The 25,635-nt window shown below is 53.9% G+C and overlaps 14 protein-coding genes across 14 annotated transcripts; 7 read left to right on the forward strand and 7 right to left on the reverse strand.

Moving 5' to 3' along the window:
* Positions 1-1,282: 1,282 nt before the first annotated feature.
* Positions 1,283-2,106, forward strand: CLUP02_18171 (uncharacterized protein; the record flags this gene model as incomplete). The annotated part of the gene is made up of 2 exons (XM_049297074.1): positions 1,283-1,557; positions 1,818-2,106. Coding segments are annotated over 2 exons (564 nt in total), but the record flags the coding sequence as incomplete, so codon positions are not given.
* A 578-nt stretch (positions 2,107-2,684) lies between these two features.
* CLUP02_18172 (ubiquitin-conjugating enzyme) lies at positions 2,685-5,633 on the reverse strand (the record flags this gene model as incomplete). The annotated part of the gene is made up of 4 exons (XM_049297075.1): positions 2,685-3,961; positions 4,038-4,467; positions 4,517-4,967; positions 5,083-5,633. 4 exons carry the CDS (start codon positions 5,631-5,633, stop codon positions 2,685-2,687), a joined length of 2,709 nt encoding a protein of 902 aa, XP_049138299.1.
* Positions 5,634-7,672: 2,039 nt separating this feature from the next.
* On the reverse strand, positions 7,673-10,873 carry CLUP02_18173 (Rad4 transglutaminase-like domain-containing protein; the record flags this gene model as incomplete). Its single annotated transcript, XM_049297076.1, has 1 exon — positions 7,673-10,873. One exon carries the CDS (start codon positions 10,871-10,873, stop codon positions 7,673-7,675), a length of 3,201 nt encoding a protein of 1,066 aa, XP_049138300.1.
* A 244-nt stretch (positions 10,874-11,117) lies between these two features.
* Positions 11,118-11,552, forward strand: CLUP02_18174 (uncharacterized protein; the record flags this gene model as incomplete). The annotated part of the gene is made up of 3 exons (XM_049297077.1): positions 11,118-11,163; positions 11,265-11,342; positions 11,389-11,552. The coding sequence occupies 3 exons, from the start codon at positions 11,118-11,120 to the stop codon at positions 11,550-11,552; spliced, it is 288 nt and encodes a 95-aa protein (XP_049138301.1).
* A 34-nt stretch (positions 11,553-11,586) lies between these two features.
* Positions 11,587-12,522, forward strand: CLUP02_18175 (AN1-like Zinc finger; the record flags this gene model as incomplete). The annotated part of the gene is made up of 1 exon (XM_049297078.1): positions 11,587-12,522. The coding sequence occupies one exon, from the start codon at positions 11,587-11,589 to the stop codon at positions 12,520-12,522; it is 936 nt and encodes a 311-aa protein (XP_049138302.1).
* A 196-nt stretch (positions 12,523-12,718) lies between these two features.
* Positions 12,719-13,637, reverse strand: CLUP02_18176 (uncharacterized protein; the record flags this gene model as incomplete). The annotated part of the gene is made up of 2 exons (XM_049297079.1): positions 12,719-13,403; positions 13,456-13,637. The coding sequence occupies 2 exons, from the start codon at positions 13,635-13,637 to the stop codon at positions 12,719-12,721; spliced, it is 867 nt and encodes a 288-aa protein (XP_049138303.1).
* Positions 13,638-13,766: 129 nt separating this feature from the next.
* CLUP02_18177 (uncharacterized protein) lies at positions 13,767-14,117 on the reverse strand (the record flags this gene model as incomplete). The annotated part of the gene is made up of 1 exon (XM_049297080.1): positions 13,767-14,117. One exon carries the CDS (start codon positions 14,115-14,117, stop codon positions 13,767-13,769), a length of 351 nt encoding a protein of 116 aa, XP_049138304.1.
* Positions 14,118-14,165: 48 nt separating this feature from the next.
* CLUP02_18178 (uncharacterized protein) lies at positions 14,166-14,553 on the forward strand (the record flags this gene model as incomplete). Its single annotated transcript, XM_049297081.1, has 3 exons — positions 14,166-14,213; positions 14,318-14,442; positions 14,508-14,553. The coding sequence occupies 3 exons, from the start codon at positions 14,166-14,168 to the stop codon at positions 14,551-14,553; spliced, it is 219 nt and encodes a 72-aa protein (XP_049138305.1).
* Positions 14,554-14,777: 224 nt separating this feature from the next.
* On the reverse strand, positions 14,778-15,640 carry CLUP02_18179 (uncharacterized protein; the record flags this gene model as incomplete). The annotated part of the gene is made up of 3 exons (XM_049297082.1): positions 14,778-15,065; positions 15,124-15,335; positions 15,388-15,640. 3 exons carry the CDS (start codon positions 15,638-15,640, stop codon positions 14,778-14,780), a joined length of 753 nt encoding a protein of 250 aa, XP_049138306.1.
* Positions 15,641-16,171: 531 nt separating this feature from the next.
* CLUP02_18180 (uncharacterized protein) lies at positions 16,172-17,445 on the forward strand (the record flags this gene model as incomplete). Its single annotated transcript, XM_049297083.1, has 4 exons — positions 16,172-16,222; positions 16,295-16,345; positions 16,404-17,107; positions 17,172-17,445. The coding sequence occupies 4 exons, from the start codon at positions 16,172-16,174 to the stop codon at positions 17,443-17,445; spliced, it is 1,080 nt and encodes a 359-aa protein (XP_049138307.1).
* Positions 17,446-18,280: 835 nt separating this feature from the next.
* Positions 18,281-18,740, reverse strand: CLUP02_18181 (uncharacterized protein; the record flags this gene model as incomplete). Its single annotated transcript, XM_049297084.1, has 2 exons — positions 18,281-18,323; positions 18,535-18,740. The coding sequence occupies 2 exons, from the start codon at positions 18,738-18,740 to the stop codon at positions 18,281-18,283; spliced, it is 249 nt and encodes an 82-aa protein (XP_049138308.1).
* Positions 18,741-19,016: 276 nt separating this feature from the next.
* On the reverse strand, positions 19,017-20,452 carry CLUP02_18182 (uncharacterized protein; the record flags this gene model as incomplete). The annotated part of the gene is made up of 2 exons (XM_049297085.1): positions 19,017-19,980; positions 20,070-20,452. The coding sequence occupies 2 exons, from the start codon at positions 20,450-20,452 to the stop codon at positions 19,017-19,019; spliced, it is 1,347 nt and encodes a 448-aa protein (XP_049138309.1).
* Positions 20,453-21,175: 723 nt separating this feature from the next.
* On the forward strand, positions 21,176-22,244 carry CLUP02_18183 (thymidylate synthase; the record flags this gene model as incomplete). Its single annotated transcript, XM_049297086.1, has 2 exons — positions 21,176-21,327; positions 21,386-22,244. 2 exons carry the CDS (start codon positions 21,176-21,178, stop codon positions 22,242-22,244), a joined length of 1,011 nt encoding a protein of 336 aa, XP_049138310.1.
* A 1,085-nt stretch (positions 22,245-23,329) lies between these two features.
* Positions 23,330-24,571, forward strand: CLUP02_18184 (centromere binding protein B; the record flags this gene model as incomplete). Its single annotated transcript, XM_049297087.1, has 1 exon — positions 23,330-24,571. The coding sequence occupies one exon, from the start codon at positions 23,330-23,332 to the stop codon at positions 24,569-24,571; it is 1,242 nt and encodes a 413-aa protein (XP_049138311.1).
* Between the last annotated feature and the right edge of the window lie 1,064 nt (positions 24,572-25,635).

Below are 25,635 nucleotides of genomic sequence, written 5' to 3' on the forward strand. Positions count from 1 at the left end.
CCGTGGGGCGCTGTATGCTGTGTGTGTTATTGTTTGTTGTGATTGCGATGGAGCTGCAAGCAAGAGAGGTGAAGCCCAATCCAAGGTTGATGGAGTGTAATACCGTAAGGCAGAGGGGTCCTGGTCGGGGTCAGGAAGAAGGCCCCATCAATGATTAAACAGCAGCACCGCAACGATGAGATCCTGGTTCAATCTGGCTGCCCTCTCTGGCAACTTTGTTGAACCCTTTGTTGACCCTCAACCTCTGAAGCAGGCCAAAGACGCAGTGAAACAAGAAAACCAGCCTCTTGTCCTCCGTCAGCTTCCTAGTGGTTGTGTCCTTTTTTTTTCTTCCTGACTAGGTTTCCTTGGGCTGGCATCCCTCTGTGCCTCTTCACCGACACTCCCATGCAGATGCAAGTAAGTGGACGAGAACAAAGAGGGTTAGAAATGTGACGGGGGGCGAGAGAGCGGGAGAGGAAGGATGACGAAAACGCCAGACAAGGGGAGGCAATTAAGCGACGAACGCCTCAGTCCTGGACTCGGGCTAGACTCTTTACCTTGTCGATGAGAGAACACACTGATGATTCCAAGATCTCTATGGACAACAACAGTACATCAACAAACCATATAATATCCGGACTAAAAAGTCAAAAAAAAGAAAAGAGTCCTAGACGACGGAATAAACACCCACTATTGACTGGGAGTCGCGTGCTATGCCGACCACCTTGGATCTATTGGCTGGCTTAAATTAAGATGCCTATGGTACTTACTTCTACTGTCTATCTACATCTTGAATGTTCCAAAATGCATCTTACCGCAAGTCCGTGATAGAGAATTTTTCACCAATTGCTTCTGTGACTGGATGCTCACAAACAGCAAGATGCAGGTGCAGGTTCGGACTTTCAGCATCGCATCGCTCCTCCCCTCTCTCGCTTTCCACCAGAAAAAAAAGTGGTCTCGAAACGTCAACATAAACAGATCCAACGCGCCCCGCCCATCGCCCACGACGCGTCCACTCAGAGCTGTCAAAAGGTGCACTCAGGTTCCCCACCCGTAACCTTGCCGGACCAGCAACAGCCGCACTAAAACAAGGCACTCGGGCCCACGGTACGTACACGTAGGTATCGAAAAAGCTCGGATACTCGATTCTGCCCAATCAAGCATCTTTCGATCTCTCAGCCCCACTAGATCCCCTGCCAAAGTCGATGCAGCCAATGGCGAAAGCTCCCCATGAACCCCTCTTCCTTCCTCCCATGAATCCCGTCGCATTCCGTCCAATCTAATCGGCTCTCCGTCCCAGAATCTCCAAAAGACGTCTCTTTTCCCACCCCGCACCGATTACGCGACTGCTGATTCGACCTCGCATCCTCACATCAAAGTTTCACCGGGCTTTCACTTCTCACTCCATCAACAACGTCGTATTTCCCATAGAAGCATCATACCTCGATACTCAAAAAACATGTCTACCCAAGACCCCGGTATCCCCTTGACCCATGCCCCAGACGCCAGAGGCTACAAGCTCATGGAGCTGCCCCCCGACCTAGAAGCCCTGCTCACTGCCGAAGATGCTCCGGTGTAAGTCAACCCACTTCACTCTCCGTCCATCACTCAACCCCCCAGCCGTGCCTCAGTCCACCTTGAGCCTCAACACGACATCTCACTTCACCTCACCTTACTTAAACCACACTTCCCTTCTGCATGTCTCACTTACCTTCATCGTATAACCATTCCCTTACATCCATCCCCTCATCTACAATCCACGTCACCTCTCTCACTCTCTCATCACTCATTTACTGGCTATCTCACTCACTTACTCACTCACTAACACACAACAGCATAACCCTCACCTCAACCCCAACAACAGCCCTCCTAAAAACCCCAGACAAAACCTACAAACTCCTCCAGAAAAACACGTCAAACTCTCTCATCCTCCTCGCCCCTCACTCCACCGCACCCTCACCAGATTCCTCGGACGACAGTATCCCCGTCACCGGCCTAGCCGCCATCGCCACCATCCACGAAACCATCGAGCTCGTCGCCCAGACCGAGCCGCAGACGGTATCAAATCTCAAAAACACTGGAAGCAAGGGGAAATGGCACGAGAAATTTGGTCGGGGGCGGTGAAAATCCTGGACATACACACACTTACATTTACACGCGCACATCGTATATCTCACTGATCAATTCCTTTGCGATTCACACAAGACTTGGTACACTCTCTGCTTTTTAAGTACCTGGAGCGTGGGATGCTCCATAGTTCACACACCCACGTTTCGCATTCCATGTATCTGCTTCACAAAAGAAACCCCCATTTTCATCAACGGGAGACTTCATTGATGGTATCTCAAATAATGTATACCATGCTGGCATGGCACTCGCTTCCACCATCCCCCTCCCCCTCCCATATGAGTGCCTCAATCGATGCTAGAGTAATGAGATGGAGATACCCTCCAACGCTGTGCTAAATGTCATCCGGTAATCACCCTGATGAAAACCGCCTGAAAAGTAAAGAAAGTAATAGGAAAAGGAAACCTCAAGATAACAAACTCGTATCCTGCCTTCCACGAACCAAACAAGACCACGCTTCCTCGTTCATGTGATGTGGTAATGACCACCCAACAATGCTAACTTCCCATCGCTTCATCGTCGTGTAAAGAAAAATTTGTACGAGCAGAATTAGGAAGAACCCCGGAAGACGGCAATCAGTCCATCTTGATAGGATGATCTCTGCTTCCTCCGGGAATACCATTCGCCCCGCCACGGTAAAAAGCACGGTGAAGAGCAAGCTGTCGTTGAAACTCGTGACCTGCGTCTATAGCCCGTTGGGCTGCTCGACTCACGGGTGCCGGATGCTGAACTTGGGACCCATCTCGATTCGTTTTGCCGGCCACAAACTCTGCAAGTCCGCAATTGGGGTGGGCTAAAAATTGAGCTGCAGTCATTTTGGCGCTGGCCTGTTGCGCGGGCTCTTCAGGTCGTTGCGGTTGCTCCCCGGCCTTCTCATCAATGTTCTGTCTCGCCAGGATGTCGGGAAGCCGCTGTGCATTCTTATCGCAAAACTTGTGCCTCTTCAACTCTCTAGGCTCTCCGTACTCTGGACCCCATCCCTCTTCAAAACCCAAGTAGTTAGGATTATTGAGTCTGGCCTGGCCGGGTGGCGCGATGGCCTGCACTACCTGATTCACAGGCTGAGGAGCGATTATCGGCGGGTGAGGCGCAATCATCGGCACTGCTTGGGCTGCGGGCTGGTAAAGCACGCGAGGCGGGTTAGGATTATGAAACACCGCTGGCCGACCTTGTTGAACCGCTGGCGGCGGTGGTACTGGGAATGGTTGCAAGTAGGGAAATCTGGGATGTTGCGCATTTGGGAAAGCGGCTCCAATGATTGGGCGGTGCTGCTGATCGAGCATCGGGTTGGGATTATGGCCCTGAGGGTATTGAGCCTGTACCGGACCCCTTTGCAACTGCTGATTCGCGACTCCAGCAGCAACATTTGCCGGCGGAACCATCGCATGAGCCTGTGGCTGTGGCATCATCGGCTGAGGTTGAAAAGGCCCGACCGCGTTTGCGGGAGGCATGCCAACAACTCGATTCATCCCGGGTGGGACAATCTGGGCCTGAGGATTTTGCGGTGGAAGCTGTTGTCCGTAGGCAGCTCGCAGTGCTGGGGGGTTCTTGGAGACTGCCGATGCCAGTTTTCCCGAGTTGACTTTGAGAAGATCTTCCTTTGCCTTCATCGAGGGGTGTCGCTCGAGAATATCTTTACGGGCTTTTGCCTCGGCCTGTTGCACTTCCTCATTGTGGCGTGTGTTGACATCGTCAAAGAGGGGACAATTGCCCTTCTGTCCACCTCTTGCCTGGTCGTCAAAGTGGGCGTAGTCGCATGACTTGGAACAAACGTAACACTGGACGTTCCTACATCCACGCTTTGTACAGGTCATCTTGTTGCACCCTGATTCTTTGACAAACGCCATGCCACCTGGGTTGGATGTCAGTATCATGTGCAATCTAATCAATTATCTTGGTTCAGTCGTCAAGAAAGCAAGGATACTCACACTTGTTGCACTTGCGGATGAGCGCACTAGACATGGCCTCCTCAATTTGACGCCGAGCACCTTCTGCGCTGTCTCCAGCGGCTTCATCACATGTTCTGGGTATATGGGTCTCTTCTCTGCAAAGCCGGCAGCTGACCACCTGGCAGTCGGGATTCTCGCACTTAAACTCCTTGTTAATATCGACCGGTGGATACTCTGCGGCATAAGGGCAGAAAGGACAGGTCTCTAGGCCGTCAATGCCAGCCATGCGGAGATTAGCCTCGGATTCGATGCGATCCAGGGCTTGACTAAGTCGGTCATTGATAAACTTGGAGCGTTCTTTGTGAGCGAAACCAGAATCGCATCCATCTATGGACATGCAGGTAATCTCATACTTTGAGAGGCCAACCACTGTTTCAGCGTTGCGGCGTGCACATTCGAGACAGAAGAACTTGAAAGGGTTAGCAAAAGTCTGAAAGAATGGAGCGTCATAAGCTTACATGGTTCCCATTCTCGCAACGGACCATGCGATTGAGAGCGAACTCGCTATAACAGCAGCCACAGTCCGTAAAACTGCCAGTCGCCTTTGCTATCTCAAAGTTGGCAGCTTCTCTGGCAGCCTCGAATCTAGCTGCATCGAGCCTGTTACGGGTAACTATCAGCACTCGCCGGGCGGCCACCAGTTCTTCCAAAACTCTCTTTTCTTCGTGAGTCGCCGTTTCGAAACGTTCAGCCATTTTCTGACCCGCGAATATACGATCCGATGGTGGGGTTGGTCTCTTCTTGAGCGCAAAGCCGTGAGGGAGACCTTCTTGAACACCGTTCTTCAGATCCTCAAGAGCTTTATCGACGGCAAGGTACGTAGGCAGCAGTTTGCAGGCATTGTCGTAAAAGATCTTCATGACGCACTTCTGGATAACTTGAGGGAAATCATGCTTCAGAATCTCCTCCCTACGTCCAGTGTCAGTCTCATCTGTATAATGAGCATATAGCAACAAGGTAGTGGCCAACTTTGATGGCCTTAACCGTGGAAGCTAGGCTAAGGAAAGGAATGAACTAGACTTACGACCTGGAAATGTAGTGCTTTCTCGTTTCACGCTCTCGGCCAGGGTGAGCATAGAGGCGGAGGATGTTTTCCTTCTCAACATCTTCATCTTCCTCATCATCTTCAGCCGATCCTTCACGCTTCCGCTTAAGACTTTTCTGGCGGCGGGATGCTTTGGGGTACGATCCGCCTTTCTCGGTGGAACCCAGAATGGTGTCGATAGTTTGATCGGCGTTATGGTTGACCTTGGCGGCTGTCTCCTCCAGGTACTGAAGGCATATGTCTGGGAAGACGCTGAGAACTGTAGCCGCACAGGCACGTTTGTCGTGGTAGACTTGCTCCATTGCTGCGCTAGGAGGCTCTTTCAACCGATGATGTATCACAAGTCCATGAGCGAGAACAGTTTTGACGTGTTGCGCGACCCTTGGCAGAAATCTAGAACTCCTTCGGGCAACAATGTCGTTTGAGGCGCGAGCGATTGGTTGATGTGCCTGGACTCTTCGAAGTCGACTATGCTTTTCATGATCAGCAATCTTTCCACTTTGACACCATTTACTCAGCAAGGCAAACATGATAGGCAAGCTAGAAAAGTAGCGTTGAAATTGGACCAAAAACCAGCCCAACAGGCTCATTGTAGAGAAATGAGTACAGCATAGCCGAATGAACAGGAATCTTGTTGGTAAACGTGAGCTCGCCGATGGAAGCGCATGAAGGGTAATAGAGGGAAGCGAGAAATGAGCCCAACACACTTGCATTGAATATCGGGAGCCACTCACACCTTGCCTGCGAAATTCCTCGGTGCGTCCGCCCATAAAGCTTGTGAATGAGTCCCCGGGAGTGTATGGGAAGGATTGGGCCAAGTAGGAAGGAAGGTTCAGGGTAAATGAGCAACCAAAGAGGCTATTCGCGAAGAATAGCACAAAATGGAAGCGCCACCAAGCCTCGAAATGAGAAGGAGGAGAAAATTGACAACAAAGTGCAGCCTACTTACCTGCGGACAGGAGATGCCACTGCGGACCTTTTCGTCTTGGATTTGCCTCCTTGACGCGAAACGAAGGAGGTGTGATCTAACGGTGATGATCCGACCGTGACTCGATGTTCGGAAGAAAATCGATATTCGCCGTAGGAGGTGAGGTGGTGAAAATATGGGATTGCGCCGAGCAATGGGACGGGAAGTGGGAAGTGGGAGGTAGAAGGGTAAAAGACGGGAGGGTTGAAGGTGAGAGAGAGAGGCGGTAGCGGATCGAGGTGGGTGGTGAGATGCCGTCCTTGACGTCCTTGACGATAGGCAGGTACGGGCAAGACCAGAACCGTCGTGCCTTGCGCCTTCCCGAGGACCCGTTTGGTTCGAAAAGGTGTTTTTTTTCTTCTTCTTCTTTTTCTTTTGCTTACTTCTCTCTCGTCTTTCTTCTATTTGACCCCTCTTCCGTTTTTGCCTTCCAGAGGCGAACGTTCTCGCCAAACACCTGTGTGCGTGTGGCTTATGAAAATAAGTAACCAAAATTCACCTCTAGGATGCTCCAATATCGAAGGAAAGAGTAACCTGGAGCCTCGCAGCCTTCTAAACGGCCTTCACCTTCTCATCTGCCTACTAGAAGAAAAGAAATCCTCACCGTCGTTCGATAGCCTGGGAATCGCCTGACCCCGTCTGACCGGACGATTTTACCCCTCGCTCCCGGTGCGCTTCGCCTTGCCGCGCTTCTTTCGCTGCCTGTCTCACCTCACCTAATGGTATTTTCTAAATTTTTCCGTTCTAGCCCTGACGCTGAATTACAAGGCTTCGATAAAACGGCGACACGCAACTTGGCGCCCACGAAGTCGCGATTCGCATTGTCGGTCAAAGGTGAAAGGGGAGCATGAGGTGACATTAGGAAAATCATCTGGACCTGACTTAAACCGATCGGTGGATCGTCAGATTGCCCCGGGAAGTTGGACAGCACCCACCCCCGGCCTCTCGTTAGCGCAAATCTTCAGCAGGGGAGGTCCTGGGAGGTGGCTCGAACGGGTGCGCATTCCCATGCCGAAGGTGTCATTGGGTGCCTCTTGTCTCACTTACTGTCACTGACATGGCGACCGCTCGTATCAATGAGTACCTTGAGTGGACAGACGGATAGACGACGATGGTCGATGACCATATGCTTCTTGGGATGCGGAAGGTTTCACATTCGTACTATGGTATCTTCTATCAAATACAGACCATCGCCGATTCCTCTTCTGATTTCATGATGTATCAGGCTGTGAATGCAGTTACTTCACACGCTGACACCTTCTCTTCTATTGGATGCAATGTCCACTTCTCAACGTGATCAGGTGCTCTTGACTTGACCGTACATACACTAGCAGAGTCGCAGAATCAAACCCTTCCAGTCGGGCCAGCGCATCTCGGCATACGAGCTGAAGAAGGAATAGTCCTCCATTGGTGGCGATAGCTAATAATGCCCCCATCTATGCATCTTGCGACGAATAAGGATGGTGGCACACCTACTGTACTACAGCCGCCTGCCAGCTGCCCAGTTTTGTCCACGACTCTCAAATCCCGACGCACAGTGATGGAAATCCTCAAGCGGTTTCCCGTCTTGCATGATCTCCTTCGAGCCCAGACGCAGATGCACTACTCGTAGTCATCGTCCGAGGCCACGAAATCGTCATCGTCGTCCTCATCCTCATCTTCACTCTCAGATACGGGCCTTCGCCGCCGCCTAGATGATCGCCTCGCCACTGCCTTCTTCTTGGGCTTCGGTCTGGCTTTCACTGGTGCAGGAAGAGGCTCGGGTTCGGGTGAGCCTTCCATCTGATCCTCTGCATTTTCCGCGTCTTCCGCGCCATCCGAGCCGTTGCCAGCATGCGGTTTCTGATCATGGCCGTGATCCACTTGCAGGGCGTCATCCATGTCTTCATCTTCGTCGTTTTCATCCACCACTGGGAAGAAGCCAGAGGTAAACCTCTTGGGTTGTTCAACCTCTTCTTCGTCGTGCCCTTCGGGGAAGAAGCCGCCTGCCATCTCTTCTTCTCTCATCTGCATAGCTTCGGCGTCCACCTGGTTCTTGTCTCCTTCTTCCTCGGCGTGAGCATCTTTGGTAGCCTTGGCCGCCCCGTGTTTCTGGAAAACAGGAACACTGTCGTCGACATGACCATAGTCCTGGCGAATACGCTCCACGATCCTGAGACCTTTCAAGAACTTGCTCCACATACTCAGCGCTGCTTTGCGGCGCTTCTCGTCCTCTTTGCGCGCTCTCTCTGCCTCGTCTTTGCGAATTTCTTCCATAACCTGGTCGTGATACTCCTCGGCGATGACAACGCCTTGAATGACGGGGACGGCCATTCGATTGCCAAACTCAAAGCCCACAACGGCTTCGGCGTAGTCGATCCCGAGCCTCTTACAGACCTTGACGGCTCCTCGGAACGGGACGTGTGCGGCGCCTTCGGGACACATGTGCTCGGCAAAGAGATCGATGTTACTGGGATGTGTTAGCATTTGAATCCATTCAATGAGCACGCAGACATACCCGTAATTGTTCTTCGGGATGACTCCATCTGTTATAGGCGGCGGAATAATCCAGTCCGTTTGCTCAAAGCTGTACAATCCTTGAAGAACCTTTTCGCCGCTCGCAGCCTCGGCCTCGGCGATCTCTCGTCTCCTGTTGGTCGTAGCCGCGCGATATGGCACCCTCTTCAGGGGCATCTCGCCAGGTTTGGGTGCCCTGCCTTGCTTGTGCCATGTCTCTGCGCTCTTGACGTTGACCACGTCCTTCCTCGAGTAGACCGGTTCTGGAGAGAATTCTCCGCCCTTCCCCTTGTGGAGAAAAGTCTTGACTGGCTTTGCTGTAGGTAGCAGGGCCTCCTCGCGCTTCATGTGACGCTCGAGACAGAACTCTTTAGACTGCTTGTAGTACGCCATAGTTTCGCTACCTTCCTTGACCTCTTTCTTCTCCGGCTGGGCGGGTTTAAGATCTGTCGAGTCCTCAACGTCGTCCTCCTCGGTGAGCGGATGCTTTTGACTGCCCTTGACATAGCCCTTCGTAGCTGACTTGAACCAGTCGAATTGGTCGTATCGTTTTACCTTCCCGTGCCTGTTGTAAATCGGTACCTTTTCCAGTGGCATTCTCGCCCCTTTTGTACGACCTGGCCACAGTTGCTTTCGCAAATAACGAACCGTTACGTCCTTGGCTGTGCCATCCGGAGAGAATCCAACAACATATGCCATGACTTGTTTCGCTTTCTCTGCCTTTCCTCCACGCGGCTCCAGAGACTCTACCAGTTCTCGATTAGTACCGACAATGTTCTTGACGATTGGATCCGCTGGCAGATATTTCTTCGTCACCGGCGAAAGCACTTCCGTCCAATAATGTGGAAATTCCAAGTCCTTGTCAAACTTTTTCGACCTCGGGGCTGACTTTCGTGGGGTCACTGCCAACTCTACGACCGACGCGTCATCGCTATCCGGATGCTCCAAGCCAAGCTCATCATCCGAGTCATCTATCTCAATGACGGCGTTCTTGCTACTGGCTTGTCTCGCTCCAGTTTTTCGTCCAGAGGTTGTTTTTGGTGCCTGCTTCGATGTCTTCTTCACCGGAATATTCTTAGTCGTCGTCTTCGCCCCCTTTTTCGCTTTACCGCGTGTGCCATCTGCTGCCTCACTCGCTTCGTCACTGCTTTTTGGTGCCGAAGTTGCGGTCTGTTCCGTCTCAGGATCTGCCTCCTCCAACTTCGTCCAGCCGAAGCCAACTGGCTGGAGATTCGCGACCATCCGTGCCTGCAACCCCAAGGCCCTCAAAAGCGCGGTGAAAAGTTGCGATCCCACATCTCGGCTTCCTGTGCAGTCCTGAGCGCATTTCCGAAACCCTTCAAGTCCATTAATCCGCTCTCCAAACTTTTCGTCATCTTTCCCTTCCTTCTCCCAGGCTTTTCGTAACCGACCAAGTCGTTCAGGCGGCATGTATCCCCACTTTCGGATCCCGGGTGCCGTGACGCGGAAGCGTTGCCTCCACCACGCCGCGAGAGCCCTCATAAGTCTGAACAGTGGATCGCCGTGGCTCATGTCGACAGCACCTGCCTCCAGCCTTTCAGCGGCAGCGCCCCAATCCCGAGAGTCGTCGTTTTCGGTCTTCTTTCCTTTGCCCTTTCCTCTGGTCTTCTTCGCTGGTTTGGCCACCTTCGTCGGTGTTTGCTTTGGCCTGGTGACTAAGCCGCTGGTCCTTCTCCATCGCTCTACTTCTTCCCACAGACGAGGCGGAACATGAGACATCATGATCGCCTGGACTTCCTGGTCGGATATCCATGAGTTCCTAATGGCATTGTGCCACAGAAGGTACTGGACGTGAATGCAGTGCGTCAAATTGCGAACCTTCTTTTCACGCTTCGTAGGTCCCTTCTTATCGCCGTAGGGATCAGTCATCGCGGTACCAAGCCCGGCGTCAAGGGTGAGCTGCAGGTCTTTAGAAGTAGTCGGCGCTACTGCCAAGGTGGCTCTCGGGGCAGGAACATCCTCAAACTCGATGTCGTCGTTATCGTCATCTTCAGACACTTCCTCCACTTTGTGACCGTTTGCAAGAGGCACATCCTCGAAATCGCCGTCAGATAAATCGCTCAAGGAACTGGTCTCGTCACTGTCGCTGATGGTATCAAGCGCAGCGCGGCCGACCTTGGATGACTCAGACGTGGTGGTAGCATCTAAATCGTCGTACAACGTCGGCTTTCTGCGGCCGGAGCTGGCGGGAGTCTTTCCTTGCCCTTTCGCTACCTGTTGGCGTTTTGGGGTCTGCTTGACCGGCGACTCCTCGCGCAACCGCTTTCGCGGTACATAAGGAGGCATTATGTCGCGTTGGTGTCAGGAAAGAAACATGGTCGTAGTTCGGAAGCGCAGGCTCTGAGAAGCTTTGCAGGGGAGATGCGACAGGACCGTTAACAACGTCATTGATTCGCGAGAAACGCGCAGGTACGTGGCCCACTTTAGGGGTCCGGGGACCCGCTAGATCGGATCCGATTAAATACTGGGTCACATCCGGGGATCGCCTGGGTCGCCCCTCCATTAGCTCCGGCTCTTCGCCGTTATTTCCATGTCTCTCAAGGAGAGCAGTTTGGATGACCAATATCCACAGAGACGTTTGACTTCCCTCGGCATACTGCGGAAGCTTTATTGACTTTGTGACCCAGCATGCCAAACTAGCTCACATCATAGTAAAATTGCGACTTTGGTTAGTGAGCCGTGGCCCATTATGGATCTTACCCTTTCAGGCTGCAAGTGGCCACGCACACGCTGTACTTGGCGCCAGCTCCCAGCGGTTGCCCCGCTGACAGCGACCCGTGGATTGAGTCAACTTGACTGAGCGAAACCCGCCAACTGGCGCCTTCCAGACCCTTCCGCCGCTATTTCTCATCAACCCGACATCGCCATCTCCGAAACTGCCACTCTCAGCCTCGTGCCACCCACTGCGCCCACCTTGAGGTCTACGCAAGCTCAACAAATCTCCGAAGACTGTTCAATATTATAGATAAATAGACAAAGAAGCCAAAAACGTCATCGCAATGGCATCCTCATCCACCCCCGAAGAGACGAGCTACGTCAAGATGGACGAATCTAAAGACGGCTTCGACGAGACCCTCGTCGGCAAACACTGCGAATACGAATACTGTAACCAGCTCGACTTCCTCCCCTTCTTCTGCCAAAGCTGCAAACACACATTTTGCCTCGACCACCGGTCCGAAACTACACACAAGTGCGCCAACGCCGGCGCCTGGGCCGAACGCCGGCGAAAGGCGGAGCTTGCGAAACCCTCCTACGGCCAAGGCCGCCAACTGCGCGATACAGTCACCCAGAAGCCCTGCGCATCACCGACCTGCAAGACCACCATCGGTACCTCGCTAGTGACTGGCGTCCACTGCCCGGGCTGCAATCGCGACTACTGCCTCAAGCACCGCCTGAAAGAGGACCACGACTGCAAGAACCTCGTTCCGCTAGGCGCGCGGCCGGGGTCGCAGATCGACGTTGCGGCGAGGACGAAGAGCGCATTCGACAAGTTAAAGGCATGGGGATCAGCAAAGAAGGAACAAGCTGGCAGGGCGCTGCCCAAACCAAAGCCCACATCCGCATCTGCACGCCTGATAGCTGTGAACAATCTCAAGAAGACGGCAAAGGGCGACGATAAGCTGGCGCAAGAGAAGAGAGTCTACCTATACGTCGAAGCAGAAGCCGCAACCGCAAAAGCAAAGTTCCCCAAGGGAGAGTTCTTCTTCTCCAAGGACTGGGTGGTGGGTAGGGTGCTGGACGAAGCCGCGAAACGGTTACAGGTGGAGAACCTCAACAACCGATCATCGAATGAGCAAGACAAACTTCGGGTGTTTCACGTGGAGGGAGGACGGCTTCTAGAGTTTAACGAAAAGGTTGGAGCTTCGCTTGTCAGCGGCAATACTGTCGTACTGCTCCGCGGTGTTGGGCCGCCGCCTGATCTCATGGAGGTTTAGCGAATGATGATGACTTGATGAATATGTTCATAGTGGCATTTTCCGTATATACCCTCAATTACACACCACACGCCGCCAAATCAAGGGCCGTGCCAATCGCTTCCCTTTATGCCATGTTCCGTGAATTGGAGATTTCCTTCATGCGCCGAGCCAAATCCGATTGAGTTGTGATCCAAATCATCCTTAAACGCCACGCCTACAGTTCCTTTTCCTTTGGTCTCTTCGCCAATAGGTCTTCACGACCGGTGGCTGGTGCATTGCCAACGAACTCCTTACCACCGTACGACTCGAAGCCCTTGTGGAAGATCCACTCCACGGCGTTCTCGACCGGCTCGTCGAAAAGGCTGGGCAAGAAGGGTACGACAGCGAGGCCGAGACCAATGGGGCCCCAGGTCCTTATCTTCGGGTTCTTTGCGTTCTTGAGAGCTCGGCCAGAATACCTCACGACGCTGTGGATGGTGAAAGCCGGAAGACCCATGCTGGCAATGCTCTGGAAGATACCTCGCTGGATCATGACTGTCCTGTAATCGTCCAGCGGCGCGACCTTGCCACCCGGAACCACTTCGCTGGGGTGCGTCGCATCTGACACGGCATCCGGCAGTCCCGTGATCTTTGCTTGCCGTGCCGTAAGCTGGAGGTGCGGGTTGAGGACGCGCTGGTTAGCCCAGTACGCCTTGTAGCCTTCGTAACTGACATCGCCGAGGATGTAGAGCCACGAGATTCCGTAGGCGGTGCGGACGAGACCGGGATGCGCGACGGGCCGGAAGGATTCGCCAATATCAGAGGTGTAGGCGACGTATCGATGGGCGGACATCATGATGGTGCGGATTCGTGTCACGTAGGCGGCATAACGGACGTTGGATTCGGTGGACTCGGGCGCACTGTCGCAAGTCAACTCAGCACTCTAGTTCAGTCGCAACGGTCGGCACTCACTACCCGTCCACCAGCTCGTCGAAGAAGTTATCCTCTCTGTCTGACTTGTCAACTATTTTTTGCAGCGCCGCTGGCAGCTTCTCACGTGCCGGCAGCTTGTTGGGGTCGAACGTCTTGGCGCCATCTTCCTTTGGCGACTCTTTCGGTTGTTCCGGTGTCTTGTCCTGGCTTCTTCCCCACATGTTGTATGCTTTTGGTGTTGATGTACGGATTACTTCGTCTGAATCTGAGCTATTACCACCCAAATTCGCTTTTCGGAGGCTGGCAGCTTTATGTGTGCATGGATGGCGGCAGTGCTGGGGGAGGGGAGCCTAAAGGGTAATGTAGTCGCCCTGCGCCAGCGCGCGCCGGAAACGCCCGCGGCATGAATCTTCTGATGTCGGTTGTGACGTCGGCTGCTGCTTGGTTAAGAAAGGTGCATCGGGAGCTTCAGCCACCGAGTGCACTTGCATAAACTTATCCGTCTGTGGCGCAGCAGTGATACGGAGGTACATGTCGGTGGCTGGGAATCCCCGCTTTCCCGATACTGGCCAGAGGCTCAGAGCCGAAATTGAGGGCCTGACAATCCAGGCATTAGATTCTCCAGCTTCCGAACGAATTTCGAGCTCCGAGTATCGACATCCACGACGAATCTCATCCATCTCCAATTGCCTCCACCCCATCGAACCAATTCACCCCCGAAGGCTCGCAAACCCCCTAATACCGACAAAATGGTTCAGATGTACACTATCGCCGGCCGCCAGATTGGCTCCCACTACGTATGTCGCTATCCCGAGCGCGCCTCTCTGCCTCCGCTGCTCCCTGCAACTCCCGAACCCGGCCCCCGAGCATCATCCCAAGGCTAACCTCTCTTTCCGCGCAGCTGGCCATGGGCGTCCTCGCGACCCTCTTCGGCGGCGCTTCCTACGGCCTGAGCGGCAGCAAGCCCAAGGCTACTGCCACTCCCCCCATCAACGCATCTAGCTCCGACGAGGCCGACTTCATCAAGTGCGTCATTTCCCCCTGGACGGACAGGAATCCCTTCCCCATTTGCTGACGAGGAGACGTAACAGGAAGTTCTTGGACAGCGCGGACAAGGACGAGAAGGCGAAACACTAGACGGGCGATATTCCGGGCGAAGTCAATGGTCTCTTTGCGACCTAGTGTATTCATAGAGGGCTTGGTTGATGGGAATGAAGACATTTTCTGACCAGCAAAAACGCGACGACGAGATGTACCGCGAGGGTGACTCGGAAGTCGATATCAGTACGCAATTTTTCACGATCTTTATCCAGCAACAATTGGTCTGGACGCAAGACGGATGATCCAATTGATAGGAGGGATTACCAGGGGACCAATCTGAACTCGTCGTCTTCAAACTCCCAAAACGTTCCCGAGGCAATGACGCCCTTTTCTGACTCTAACAATCGCACAAAGACTTCAGCTCCATCCACCGGTTCTTTGGTGCCGCGAAACCCGTTGAAAGCCGTCTTGCAGTGCCCGGGGCTAGTTGCCCAGAAGACGACTTTGTCATCGGACGACCTTCGTTCTTCGGCCAGGTGGAATTGCAGGGTCATCATGTTCAACGCAGCTTTTGCCATGCAATAGTTGATGGAGGCTGCTGGCGGAAGCTGTATGTTGTGTGAGACAAGTCTGCTACCGAAAGTGCGGAAAGTGATGTGTGCTTACCTCCCCATTTGCTGTTCTTGTCATGCTGCCTCGAGCACTCGAGGTCATGATGACGCGAGCATATTCGGATTTGCGAAGAAGCGGGAGGAATGCTTGAGTGACGATGAGATTCGAAGTGACACAGTTTGCAAGCACAGAGTTGGTCGCGGACCGGACATCGTGGAGGTTAAGTGATTCTGAGACGGTGACTCTGGCGGCGTTATTGATCAGGACTACCATCATTAGCTGCCCGGATTCGCAGTGAGAAGATAGGTAGTAACTCACCATCTAGTTTACCATACCTCTCTTCAACGATGGTTGCAGCGGCGATAATGCTTCCGTCATCCTCAATGTCGAATGGGAGTACGTCTAAGGCTTCTTTGATACCAATGTCTCTCCATTTGCGAATCGCTTTTTCGCCAGACTCATGTGTGCGACATCCGACGAGGATGGTGAAGTTGCTAAGTCGACCGGCGATCGCCTGAACAATACCAAACCCGATTCCTCTGTTCGCGCCAGTGACAAGAATGATAGCCATGGTAACTGTACTGAAATACAAAATGCTTGGCACCAGAAACCTCCCAATAGACTCTACAATTGCTTTTATATCATCACGCCATGCTTTATGGCGAAGCTCGCTGCGAGTCGATCACCGGACTTAGTAAGTCGTATGGCCGTAAACCCGATGTTGGCGCCTGGATGGCGGAGCATGCTACTGTGTAAGCCCGATACGGCGCCAGTAAACTCTACCCACATCATCCGAGCCCGTTTCGGCCCCAGTCACGGCAATGCCCCGTGCCGGAGCTCATGGCAGGCCGATCCATCATTAGACGCGGGGACTGATCCGAACCTTTTGCGGTTTATATCTCAGCTGAAAGTAACGGATATCTACTACTAAGAGAGGGAAGGCAAATTGTAGGGATTTTCAGGTGTTTGCTGCAAACGTGCTTCCCGGTTCAATTGGGGCCGTAGGGGTTAGTAATTTAGCTCAGCCAAGTAGTGTCAATGATAACTAACTCACCAGAAACAACATCCAAGAGAATATGTGTGCAAACAGAGCATCTTCATCATGACAACCATTGAAGAGAAGAATATCAAGTCTGTTGCGACTCCACTCGAGGTAAGAATATCCTTTACGGCTCGTAATGAGAGTCAACGATCTACTCAGATCTACATGCTCACTGCCGAGTAGATAGGCGATCGTCTCAGTCCGACGCCAGCATCACGTCCCAGCTCAAATAAGGTGAGAACCTCATGTTCCGTTAGAATATTTCCTGGGTTGCTAAAGAGATATTTTGCAGGCGGGCATCTCAATCATCCAATACGACCCCGCTCTTACGTCCATAATCGGCCCAAGCCCAACTCATGCCCTCCTCCTATCCTCCCTAGACGCCTCAGCCAACGCCTTTTTCCACCGCGGATGCGTATACATCCCCTCCCGAAAAGAGCTATGGACGACCTCCGCCCCACTCGCAGCAACTGACCCTACGCGGCCCCCCACGATCCTCATGTCAAAGGTCAACGTCGAGCCCAGCAAAACCAACGACATGCTCGCCGTAAAATGGGCCAAGATGCGCCCGCCTCCAACCATGCCCATGCCGGCGGGCGGCTGCTTAGTCGGAGAAGACGTCGCCGTGTGGTGTTCCCAAGGAAACATGGCCTCGCAGACGGGCGGCGTGCTCACGATGCAGGCGGGTAGGCACCCGCAGCGCGTGGCGTCCGGCTACTACGGCCACGACTTCAACTCCCCGCACAGCGCGGCCGTCTCGCCGCTGGACAACGGCATCTGGTTCACGGACCCGTGCTGCGGGCACGAGCAGGACTTTAGGGCGCGTCCTCAGCTGCCGCCGCAGGTGTATCGGTGCGAGCCGAAGACGGGCGAGGTGAGGGCCATGGCGGATGGGTTCAAGCGGCCGACGGGGATTGCGATTGACGAGGAGTTTGAGACGGTGTATGTTGCGGATGCTGGTGGTGTGCGTGTTGATGGGAGTCTTGACTTGACTGAGTGAGTTCTTTGTTTCCTTGTTTCCTCGTCTTATTCCCCTTCAGCTCTGACCAAGGTATTTTAGACCGCGGAGTATCTACGCTTTTGATATTGTGAAGCGTGGTGGTTCCGTCTTCCTGGCGAATAGGCGGCTGTTTGCCCTGGCTAGGAGAGGTGCTCCCATGCACCTCATGTGCGAGAATGGCAATGTGTGGGCGGCCTGTAGCGACGGCATTGAGATTTGGAGTAATGGCGGTTCATTACTTGGCGCAATTCTGGTTCCAGGCAAGTTTGACCGCTCTGAATCTGAGATTTTAAACTGTATGCTCCTAAGGATGCTAACATGGCCTCTCTGGTAGGTGGTGTCATGAGCTTCTGTCGCGGGCCAGATGACACGGTATTTATCTGTGCCGAACAGAGGTTGTGGAGGCTCCAGCTTTCTGGTGATCATTCAGTTGCTAGTCCAGAGTTGCTTTGAGCTACAGTGATATAACTATGAAGACTGACATAAGGGTATGGCTATCAAAAGTCTTCCTGATAACCACGCTTACTTTCAATGGGGTGAGGAAGTTGTCGGAAGCATGGGTGTACAGTGGGCCTAGAAAGTAAGGTGGAATTCACGTAGCATCGTAAGACAATTCTTTACTCGGCCCGTAGTGTCTTCCAATTGAAAACGAGGCACTTGGCTACAAGATAGTAGGCTGGGAGATGGGGAAGATCCTGAATGCCCACGACTGCCTTTGGAAGTCGATGTGACTGCAGCGAAACCTCAACCTAAACCAAGCACAATAATATTCATCGGTTCTCTGGGAGTACTCAAAACTAGACGTATTGAACCTGCTCACGCTGCTTCTTGAGTAATACAGTCATATGAAAGCTGGTAGTTTACACATACGTGGGAGCCTGCCAGCACGACTGCTCTCTTCTTCTCATCGTTGTACGTTTACCCTTGAACAGACGCACCATGTTATGAACAAAATAGGAGTTGAGCTGCCCGCAAGACAATAAGAAAGGTAACAACAGCTGATTTGTGCTTCCTGGGCACGCTTCAAAAAAAAATTGATACTCACACGGTGGCACAATCTAGTCGTTGTGAGGGACTAAATCTCAGCTCTATCCCGAGGTTTTCTTCACACAAGATCGCAGTGTATTAGACGGCTTAAAGATTCCTCGCTTTGACGACACAAGCCAGTTTTAGCGTTTCACGTGCCGGGCGTACTTGTGTAAAGGGCTCGCTCTAGACGGTCAGCATAGCTAGATTGGGAGATATTGAAGACTGAAATCGATTATAGAAGTATGTCCTTAGTAACTATGTAAAGGTTAGGGGAGGCAGCTGTTACGTTATAGAACAATATCAATCTCTTTTTTGTCATGAAATATTTTCTTGTCGCAATCAATTGCATACCTCTCTTCATGTAGGTACTATCCAATAGAGAGTATATGCTTACCCTGTTTGAACGTATCGTATCGTATCCCAGCTCCTAGCCCAATGACCCAAAGGGTATGGAGGCTCATGCTGTAAACCTCGAGAAACTTCAACAAGTGCGGGAGTCGTCGGTGGCGTAGTTGTTTGCGTCAGTGTTACGAATAATAGACGCACGAGGAGCAAACCTACAACCAGTATCATGGACTTTCTGTTCCAGAACAAGCACATACGACCACACCCATCGGAAAATTCGGGACCCCGTCTGCTCTCCCATAGACAAGCCGATGAGGGCCAGATCAGTAGTTGAGTCGGTGACGATCAGCGAATACCTGGTGTTGTATGTTTTTGATTTTTTTTCGTTTTCATTGCCAAATCTGATGGTGGGCGACGCTGATAAAAAGACCACTGTGGGTCGGCGAACTCGACAACCAGTTGGAATGTAAGCCTCAAAGCCTGGAATTATTGTATTCGTATCAATAAGGACTATGTCCATCAATACGTACTCTAAAAACCTCCTTGTCCAGTCGTATCTAGCCGTCTACACACACCGAACTCCTGCAACATCTGCCCAACGACAACCATGCCCCCTATCGCAGGAGTAAAGCAAATCGCTGCTCCAATGATGACATAGAGATAGAACGACGTCTCAATGATGCGGAAATACTTTGCAACCAGCCAGTCTATCACCCGCTGCATGAACGTCGCCCTGTCAAGAGCATACGCTATCGCGTCGTTCGCACGAATCTTGTAAACGCCGTGGATCTCAGAGGGAAACACAGTGAGCATCCTGATGACCGGACCCATGACGATGCCAAAGATGAGCCAACTGAGAATCCAAACTTGCTGGTAGATAGTGCTGTGCCCGGGGCTGAACCCAGTCACGCCCGCGACGAGGATGGCCGGCATTAGGAGGAGTACCGTCGTGACGGCAAAGTACGACGCATGAGCCGCTTGAGAGGGCCAAAAGGTCCGCAACGGCTCCTTGATGCTGTCGAGGTCGACGCTGGCAACCATGCCGGAGAACCTGCCCCCCAACCTCTTCGCCTTGTCGAGGTCGGGGGTATGGACGAGGTAGATACAGTTATACTCCGGCGTAACAAGGAGCGCAATGAGATTGACGAGAGACATGAAGGCATACGGCGCCACAGTCACGCCGAAGGCGGCATAGCCATACCGCTGGAGCTGGTCGCCCTGCGTGCGGTAGACGGTCGTCACGCCCCACGCGGCTTGGCCCAGGGCGAACAACGCCTTGGGGATGTTGTACGTGCTGCCCAGCTGGATGTTGGAGCGGTCGAGGTGGGCGGCCCCCGAGCCGGGAGGCGGCATCAGGGGCGTGCCTACGGGCACCTCGACCAAGATGAAGCCCTTGGGTAGGACGCATGTCCCGTGGATGGTCCGGGAAGAGTGCACCCACCGACCAGCGCCGCGAAAGCGAGAGCGATACCATTGGGGGGTGGGGATATCGTACCTTTCAGCATGAACAAAGTTAGTCACAAGGAAATGTGTATTGATTTGAAATGCTTCAATATTCTAAAGCGGATTCTGTTCAACACTTACCAGCTTCGCGCCCTCTCAAAGTTCATCCGCCTCAAGGACGTTTCTATCCACGAGACCTTGGACCTCTCCGTCTCGTCGACGACCATGCATAGCGCCCCGGCCCTGATAGCCCGACTGAGCTCGTCGCGCCTGACCGTGCCGGCGTGGGAGAGGAGCCAGCGGGCGGCGCGCAGGGAGCCGGTGCTGGGTAGAAAGAGGGCCGTCAGGACGGTGAAGCAGGTCTCGAGGATGGATTCGCCGGGACGGCTGGGGAGGGTGAGGGCGTGGACGAAGTAGTTTGTTGCGTAAAAGATGACAAAGTCGGTCCAGATGGGAGGCGTACAAATGAGTCTTGGGTCGCCATGGTTGACGGTTCCCGGCGGTACGGTGATGGTGATGTTCATCGTCGGCCCTGAGGTTTTGTAGAATACAAACGCATATCCATGAAAGTGCAACTTGAGCAAACTGCTTAGAATGAAAGATATATCAAAGGAAACGGAGAGGCGGTAAATGACCGAGTAGAGGTTTCGAGTCCCCGGACACCGAGGTCCCGTATACAGAGCGTCTACGTCAGTTAAGAAGAAAGCTCAGCTCTCTTCAGAGACAACTCGTAGCATCGAAGTCTTTGCCAATATAGGTGAACGCTATGAGTCGACAGAGCCCATCTGTCCGTGTATCTTGTAAACCCGTCACGCCAGGCAGTGACCTTTGAGGGGGGAGGGGAGAACACATCGTCACCGAGTAAGTCTCAAGCAAGTGGACATGACAAAATCCCGAATTCCCATCACACATGAACGTCAGGGGCGAATAGGAAAGATCCGACGGCTGAGTCTACCGAGATGATGTTGAAACGACTTCTCAGCTCAGACTCGTCGGATTGGCTGCTCCCATTCGCCCAAAGTTCAGCAGAGATGGAACAAGCTCCGGCGCATAGAGATGCTGCAGCCGGCAAGACCCTTGCTCCCCGGCAGGGCTTATCTTATCAGTTGCGAGCTCCCTTAGTCAGCAGAAATGCACTTTAATCAGACGCGTCAAGACGCGTCTTCCGCGGGGCATTCCATTTCGAGGAGACATCTCACTTTAGAGAAACCACAAAAACTTGCTTTTCCAACATCTTGGACGCAACAATGGCACCAGCAGCTGTCGAATCCACAAACATGTCTGTTTCCGAGAACCCTACGAAGCAGAATGGCGCTTCCCCTGCCAAGCGCCACGAGGAATACCAGTACCTCGATCTCGTTCGCGAGATCCTCGAGGAGGGCGAGCACCGTCCGGACAGGTAAGTGGAAGGAAAGCAACCCAAAGTAACGAGCACCATGAGTTGACACAGTTAACAGAACTGGCACCGGCACCTACTCAATCTTCGCCCCGACTCCTCTTAAGTTCTCCCTCAACAAGAACGGCGAGCCCCTCCTGCCCCTCCTCACAACCAAGCGTGTCTTCCTCCGCGCAGTCATTGCCGAACTCCTGTGGTTCGTCGAGGGCAACACATCATCGCTCGCCCTGAGCGAAGCCGGCGTCAAGATCTGGGACGGGAACGGATCGCGCGAGTTCCTGGACAGCGTCGGCCTCTCCCACCGCGAAGTCGGCGACCTGGGCCCCGTGTACGGCTTTCAATGGCGCCACTTTGGCGCCGAGTACGTCGACTCCAAGACGGATTACACGGGCCAGGGCGTTGACCAACTGGCCGAGGTCATCCACAAGCTCAAGACGAACCCCTACGACCGCCGCATCCTCCTTAGCGCCTGGAACCCAGCGGATCTGAAGAAGATGGCGCTCCCGCCGTGCCACATGTTTGCACAGTTTTACGTGTCGTACCCGCGAGCCCGCGGCGCCACGCCCGCAAACGAGGAGAAGCCAAAGGGCCACCTCCATTGCCAGTTGTACCAGCGGTCTTGCGACATGGGACTCGGCGTGCCCTTCAACATTGCCAGCTACGCGCTCCTGACGCACATGATTGCGCGGGCGTGCGACCTGGTACCGGGAAGCCTCACGCACGTCATGGGCGACGCGCACGTCTACGCGGACCACGTGGACGCGCTCAAGGTGCAGCTGGAGCGGGAGCCAAGAGACTTCCCGCTGCTGGAGATCAACAACAGGGAGCCGGGGTGCAGCATTGACGGGTGGAAGGTTGAGGACTTTGTGGTCAAGGGGTATGAGCCGCATAAGACGATTGCCATGAAGATGTCTGTGTGAAAGCGACGAGGTCTATGGGTTGCGGCGGGGGGAGGGGGGAGGGGGATGACAGTTGTTGTTTCCTGTTTTACTCTTTAGGGAGGGAGGAGGGGTCTGATTTTTGGCCCTTTGGTTGGCTCGGCATTGGGAGTTGGGATCGGAACTTGCATTAATGAAGTGCGACACACCCTCAGCATGTGGCATGAATATGAGGGAGAAGCTGTCAGCATTGAAGGAAAAGTAGGTAGCGTATTTTCTTGTCCAAGGTAAATAGACTTGTGGGAATATCAACCAGCATTGAATGGCAAGCTTGCTTGACGGAACAACTGGCCATTTCTGTGGTGACTGAAGTACATTGGAATTGATTCACGTCGGATCATCAACTTCGTTTACTGGCATTACGCCGAATGCCATGTCGGATTCAACAGAGTGATCCAATTGCAAAACGGATATGAAACTTATCCGTAAATGACAGCTGCGAGTTGATGCAACCCACGCAGAGAAGCTTGGGCCAGCCACCCCAAACGAAATGTCCGGGCGCCTGGGACCTTTTTTGCTTCACGGAGCCCAACGATAGGTACTTTGTAAGGTAGGGGTAGCAGAGGGTAATTGGTGGTACCAGAAGTAGCTACCTTAGCTCATTGGATGCATAAACAAGTGACATGCAACCTTGGCGGATCTCCCTCGAACCGCATGTGCTGGCTGAATAAGCCGTGCTACAATCCTAATTCGTACGGCCCTCGCTTCGCTTGCAGCTAAACACTTGCGCTTTCCCACATTTTCCCTCTCCCAGCTTGCTCCCTCCTCTTCCTTAACCAAAACTCCCCCCCCTTCAACCACTTCGTACACGGATACAACGATTCTCCCAAACCACACCACGACACCCAGACCACCACTGGCGGCCCCCTCGGCCCCCCCTTCATCCGATTAAACACCCTCCCCCCGCGTCTTGCACATATTCACATTACCTCAATACACGGGCTTTTGTCCACCGAGCGAAACCCCCGTTCGTCGCAAATCGCGGTTTTCGGTGGTGGTGGACGCGCGCGTCGAGCATCGGGAGGATAGTCACCAAAACGGAAAAGAGAGAAGTTCCTTCATCCACCATGTCGGACCACGACCACACCCAAGATGTACACCACGACGCCGCCCACGAACTCCACCACCCCTCACAACAACCCGACGTCCTCCCCGGCGGCCCGGATCCGGACGTCACCGGCAGCCCCGTCGGCGGCACACCCAAGGAGCGTCACTCCCTCACCCTCGACCAACGACGCGCCCTCCGCCGCTGGGCCAATGCCCAGACAATCCGCCCCAGCCACAAGGCCTGCATCGACTGGTTCTACGCCCAGTATGGCCAGCACATTTCCCAGTCCACCGTCTCCCACTCCCTGAGTCCCAAATACTCCCGCCTCGATGGCGACAACCCCCAGCTGAGCGGCAGCCGCCTGCGCTTCGGCAATTGGCCCGACGTCGAGAAGCTCGTCCTGCGATGGTACCAGCAGGTCCAGGCCACCGGCCGCCACCCGACCAACGAGGAGCTCGGCGAGAAGGCCAAAGCAATCTTCACCGCCCTCCCGCGCTACAAGGACGAGACGCCCCCCGAGTTCTCCCCCGGCTGGATCCACCGCTTCAAGAAACGCTACGGCCTGCTCATACGCCGCCAGCGCCGCCACGGCGACGGCGGCATCAACCCGGCCGAAGACATCGCCTACCTCGCCGACTGCGTGCCCCGCCTCATGGCCCTCTCCGCCGAGACCTCCCCCGCCGCCATCCGAGAAGCCATCCTCCGCGCCCTCGGCGTCGAAGCGAGCCTCCAAGTCTGCGCCCTCGTCCGCGACGAGGTCCTCCGCCGCCTGAGCGCCGGCGGACCCGCGACGACGAATCCCATGTCCCCGACCTCGGCCGTCCAACATACCCCCGACCCCCACAGCGCCGACACAAGCCTCGTCGGCCCGCCGCCGCCACCACCCCCGCCGGGAAGCGACACGCCCATGTACGGCGACGAGGACCCGGACATTGTCCTGCAGAACGCGCTGCGCCAGCTGCAGCAGGAGGAGGCCGAGGCCGAGGCGACGGCGGCCGCGGCGAGAGAGGAGCGCGAGCAGCGGGAGCGCGCGCAGGGGACCGCCGCGGCGGCACTTGCGACGCCCGCCGTGCAGAGGGTCGTGTCTGCGTCGAACCGGTTCATGCCGTCTACGCCGGAGCTGAACCTGACGCCCATCAAGAACGACGACCCGGTCTCGGCCAACGAGAGGCCGCTGCGGTGCCCGTTCTGTGTGAACCAGCGTATGCTCAGGACGATTAAGGAGGCTGTCGAGCATATGTCTACGCACGTTGTTGTCTAGGGAAATCCGATTGCAGAAGACTGGGAAGGGTATTGAAGGTATGGTAAGGGTTTAGCGAAAGGGAGCAAAGTGATTATCAAACGGAAAACGGAAACCCCCCCCAGCGAGGGATATTCCAGTAGTTGGTGATCCATATTTCGGGTTTGCCGACGTATATCAGAAGGATTATTAGAAGGCGATGGACCAGTCACCACTTTCACAAAACGAAAAAAGGCTTTTTGCTGTCGGATATGGGAATGCAGGTATCAAGGGAGGGAAAAGCACAGTCACGTTGCGCGTGTGTAGTTGTGTATATAGGTGTATGAGTGCCGGGGGCCCGAGGGAGTCGCTACTTTTTGTAACCTATTCTTACACAAGGTACCTTAATGATGAATCGTATGAACGCCATTTACTCTTCGACATGAGGTACCATGCAGCTAGTCTAGCTAACATTACCTGCCATCTACCTGTATCTTGGGACTCGTCCTGTCCCAATCACCTAATCGCGACACGCGAAAAGACGAGAAGCCCAGCCCCCTACAAGAGGAGCCTACGAAAAGATCCTTCCAGGCCCATACCGACCTCTGCCGTCATGCGAAATGAAGCAAGGATGTTTTTTTTTACAACAAGAAACGGGACTCGAGCCCGTGATCCGTAGGTGCGGCGCAACTCGGAAACAGAGATGACCTTCTCCGCTACACTACGGCCCTTGGTGATGGCATGAGGTATTGCTATTCATTATAGAGGGTATCGAGGGCGAATGAGAGGTTGGAATTAGCTGGAGACGGGTAGGTTCTGATAAGTATTCATCAGTGGGGCGAGGCGCGGACAGCAGGTTGTTTAGATACACGTCTATGGCTCGTGCACATGGTTCACATCCTCCTGACGCGTATCAAGACTAGGTAGGACTCATTGAACAGGCTCGTCTTGATTCATCTCTGGCTAAAATACGGGTATAGGGCCCGTCCCTTGCCCATCTGTCCGGACCTCATCCTCATTCGTCCTCACGTTCGTTCGCTCATCATCAGAACCCCCAGAACCGGTCTTCCTTCCCGTGCACTTCGCCCGAGTTCTGAGGACCAGGC

The sequence above is a fragment of the Colletotrichum lupini genome, chromosome 10, assembly GCF_023278565.1.
Source record: "Colletotrichum lupini chromosome 10, complete sequence".
Lineage (NCBI taxonomy): Eukaryota > Fungi > Ascomycota > Sordariomycetes > Glomerellales > Glomerellaceae > Colletotrichum > Colletotrichum lupini.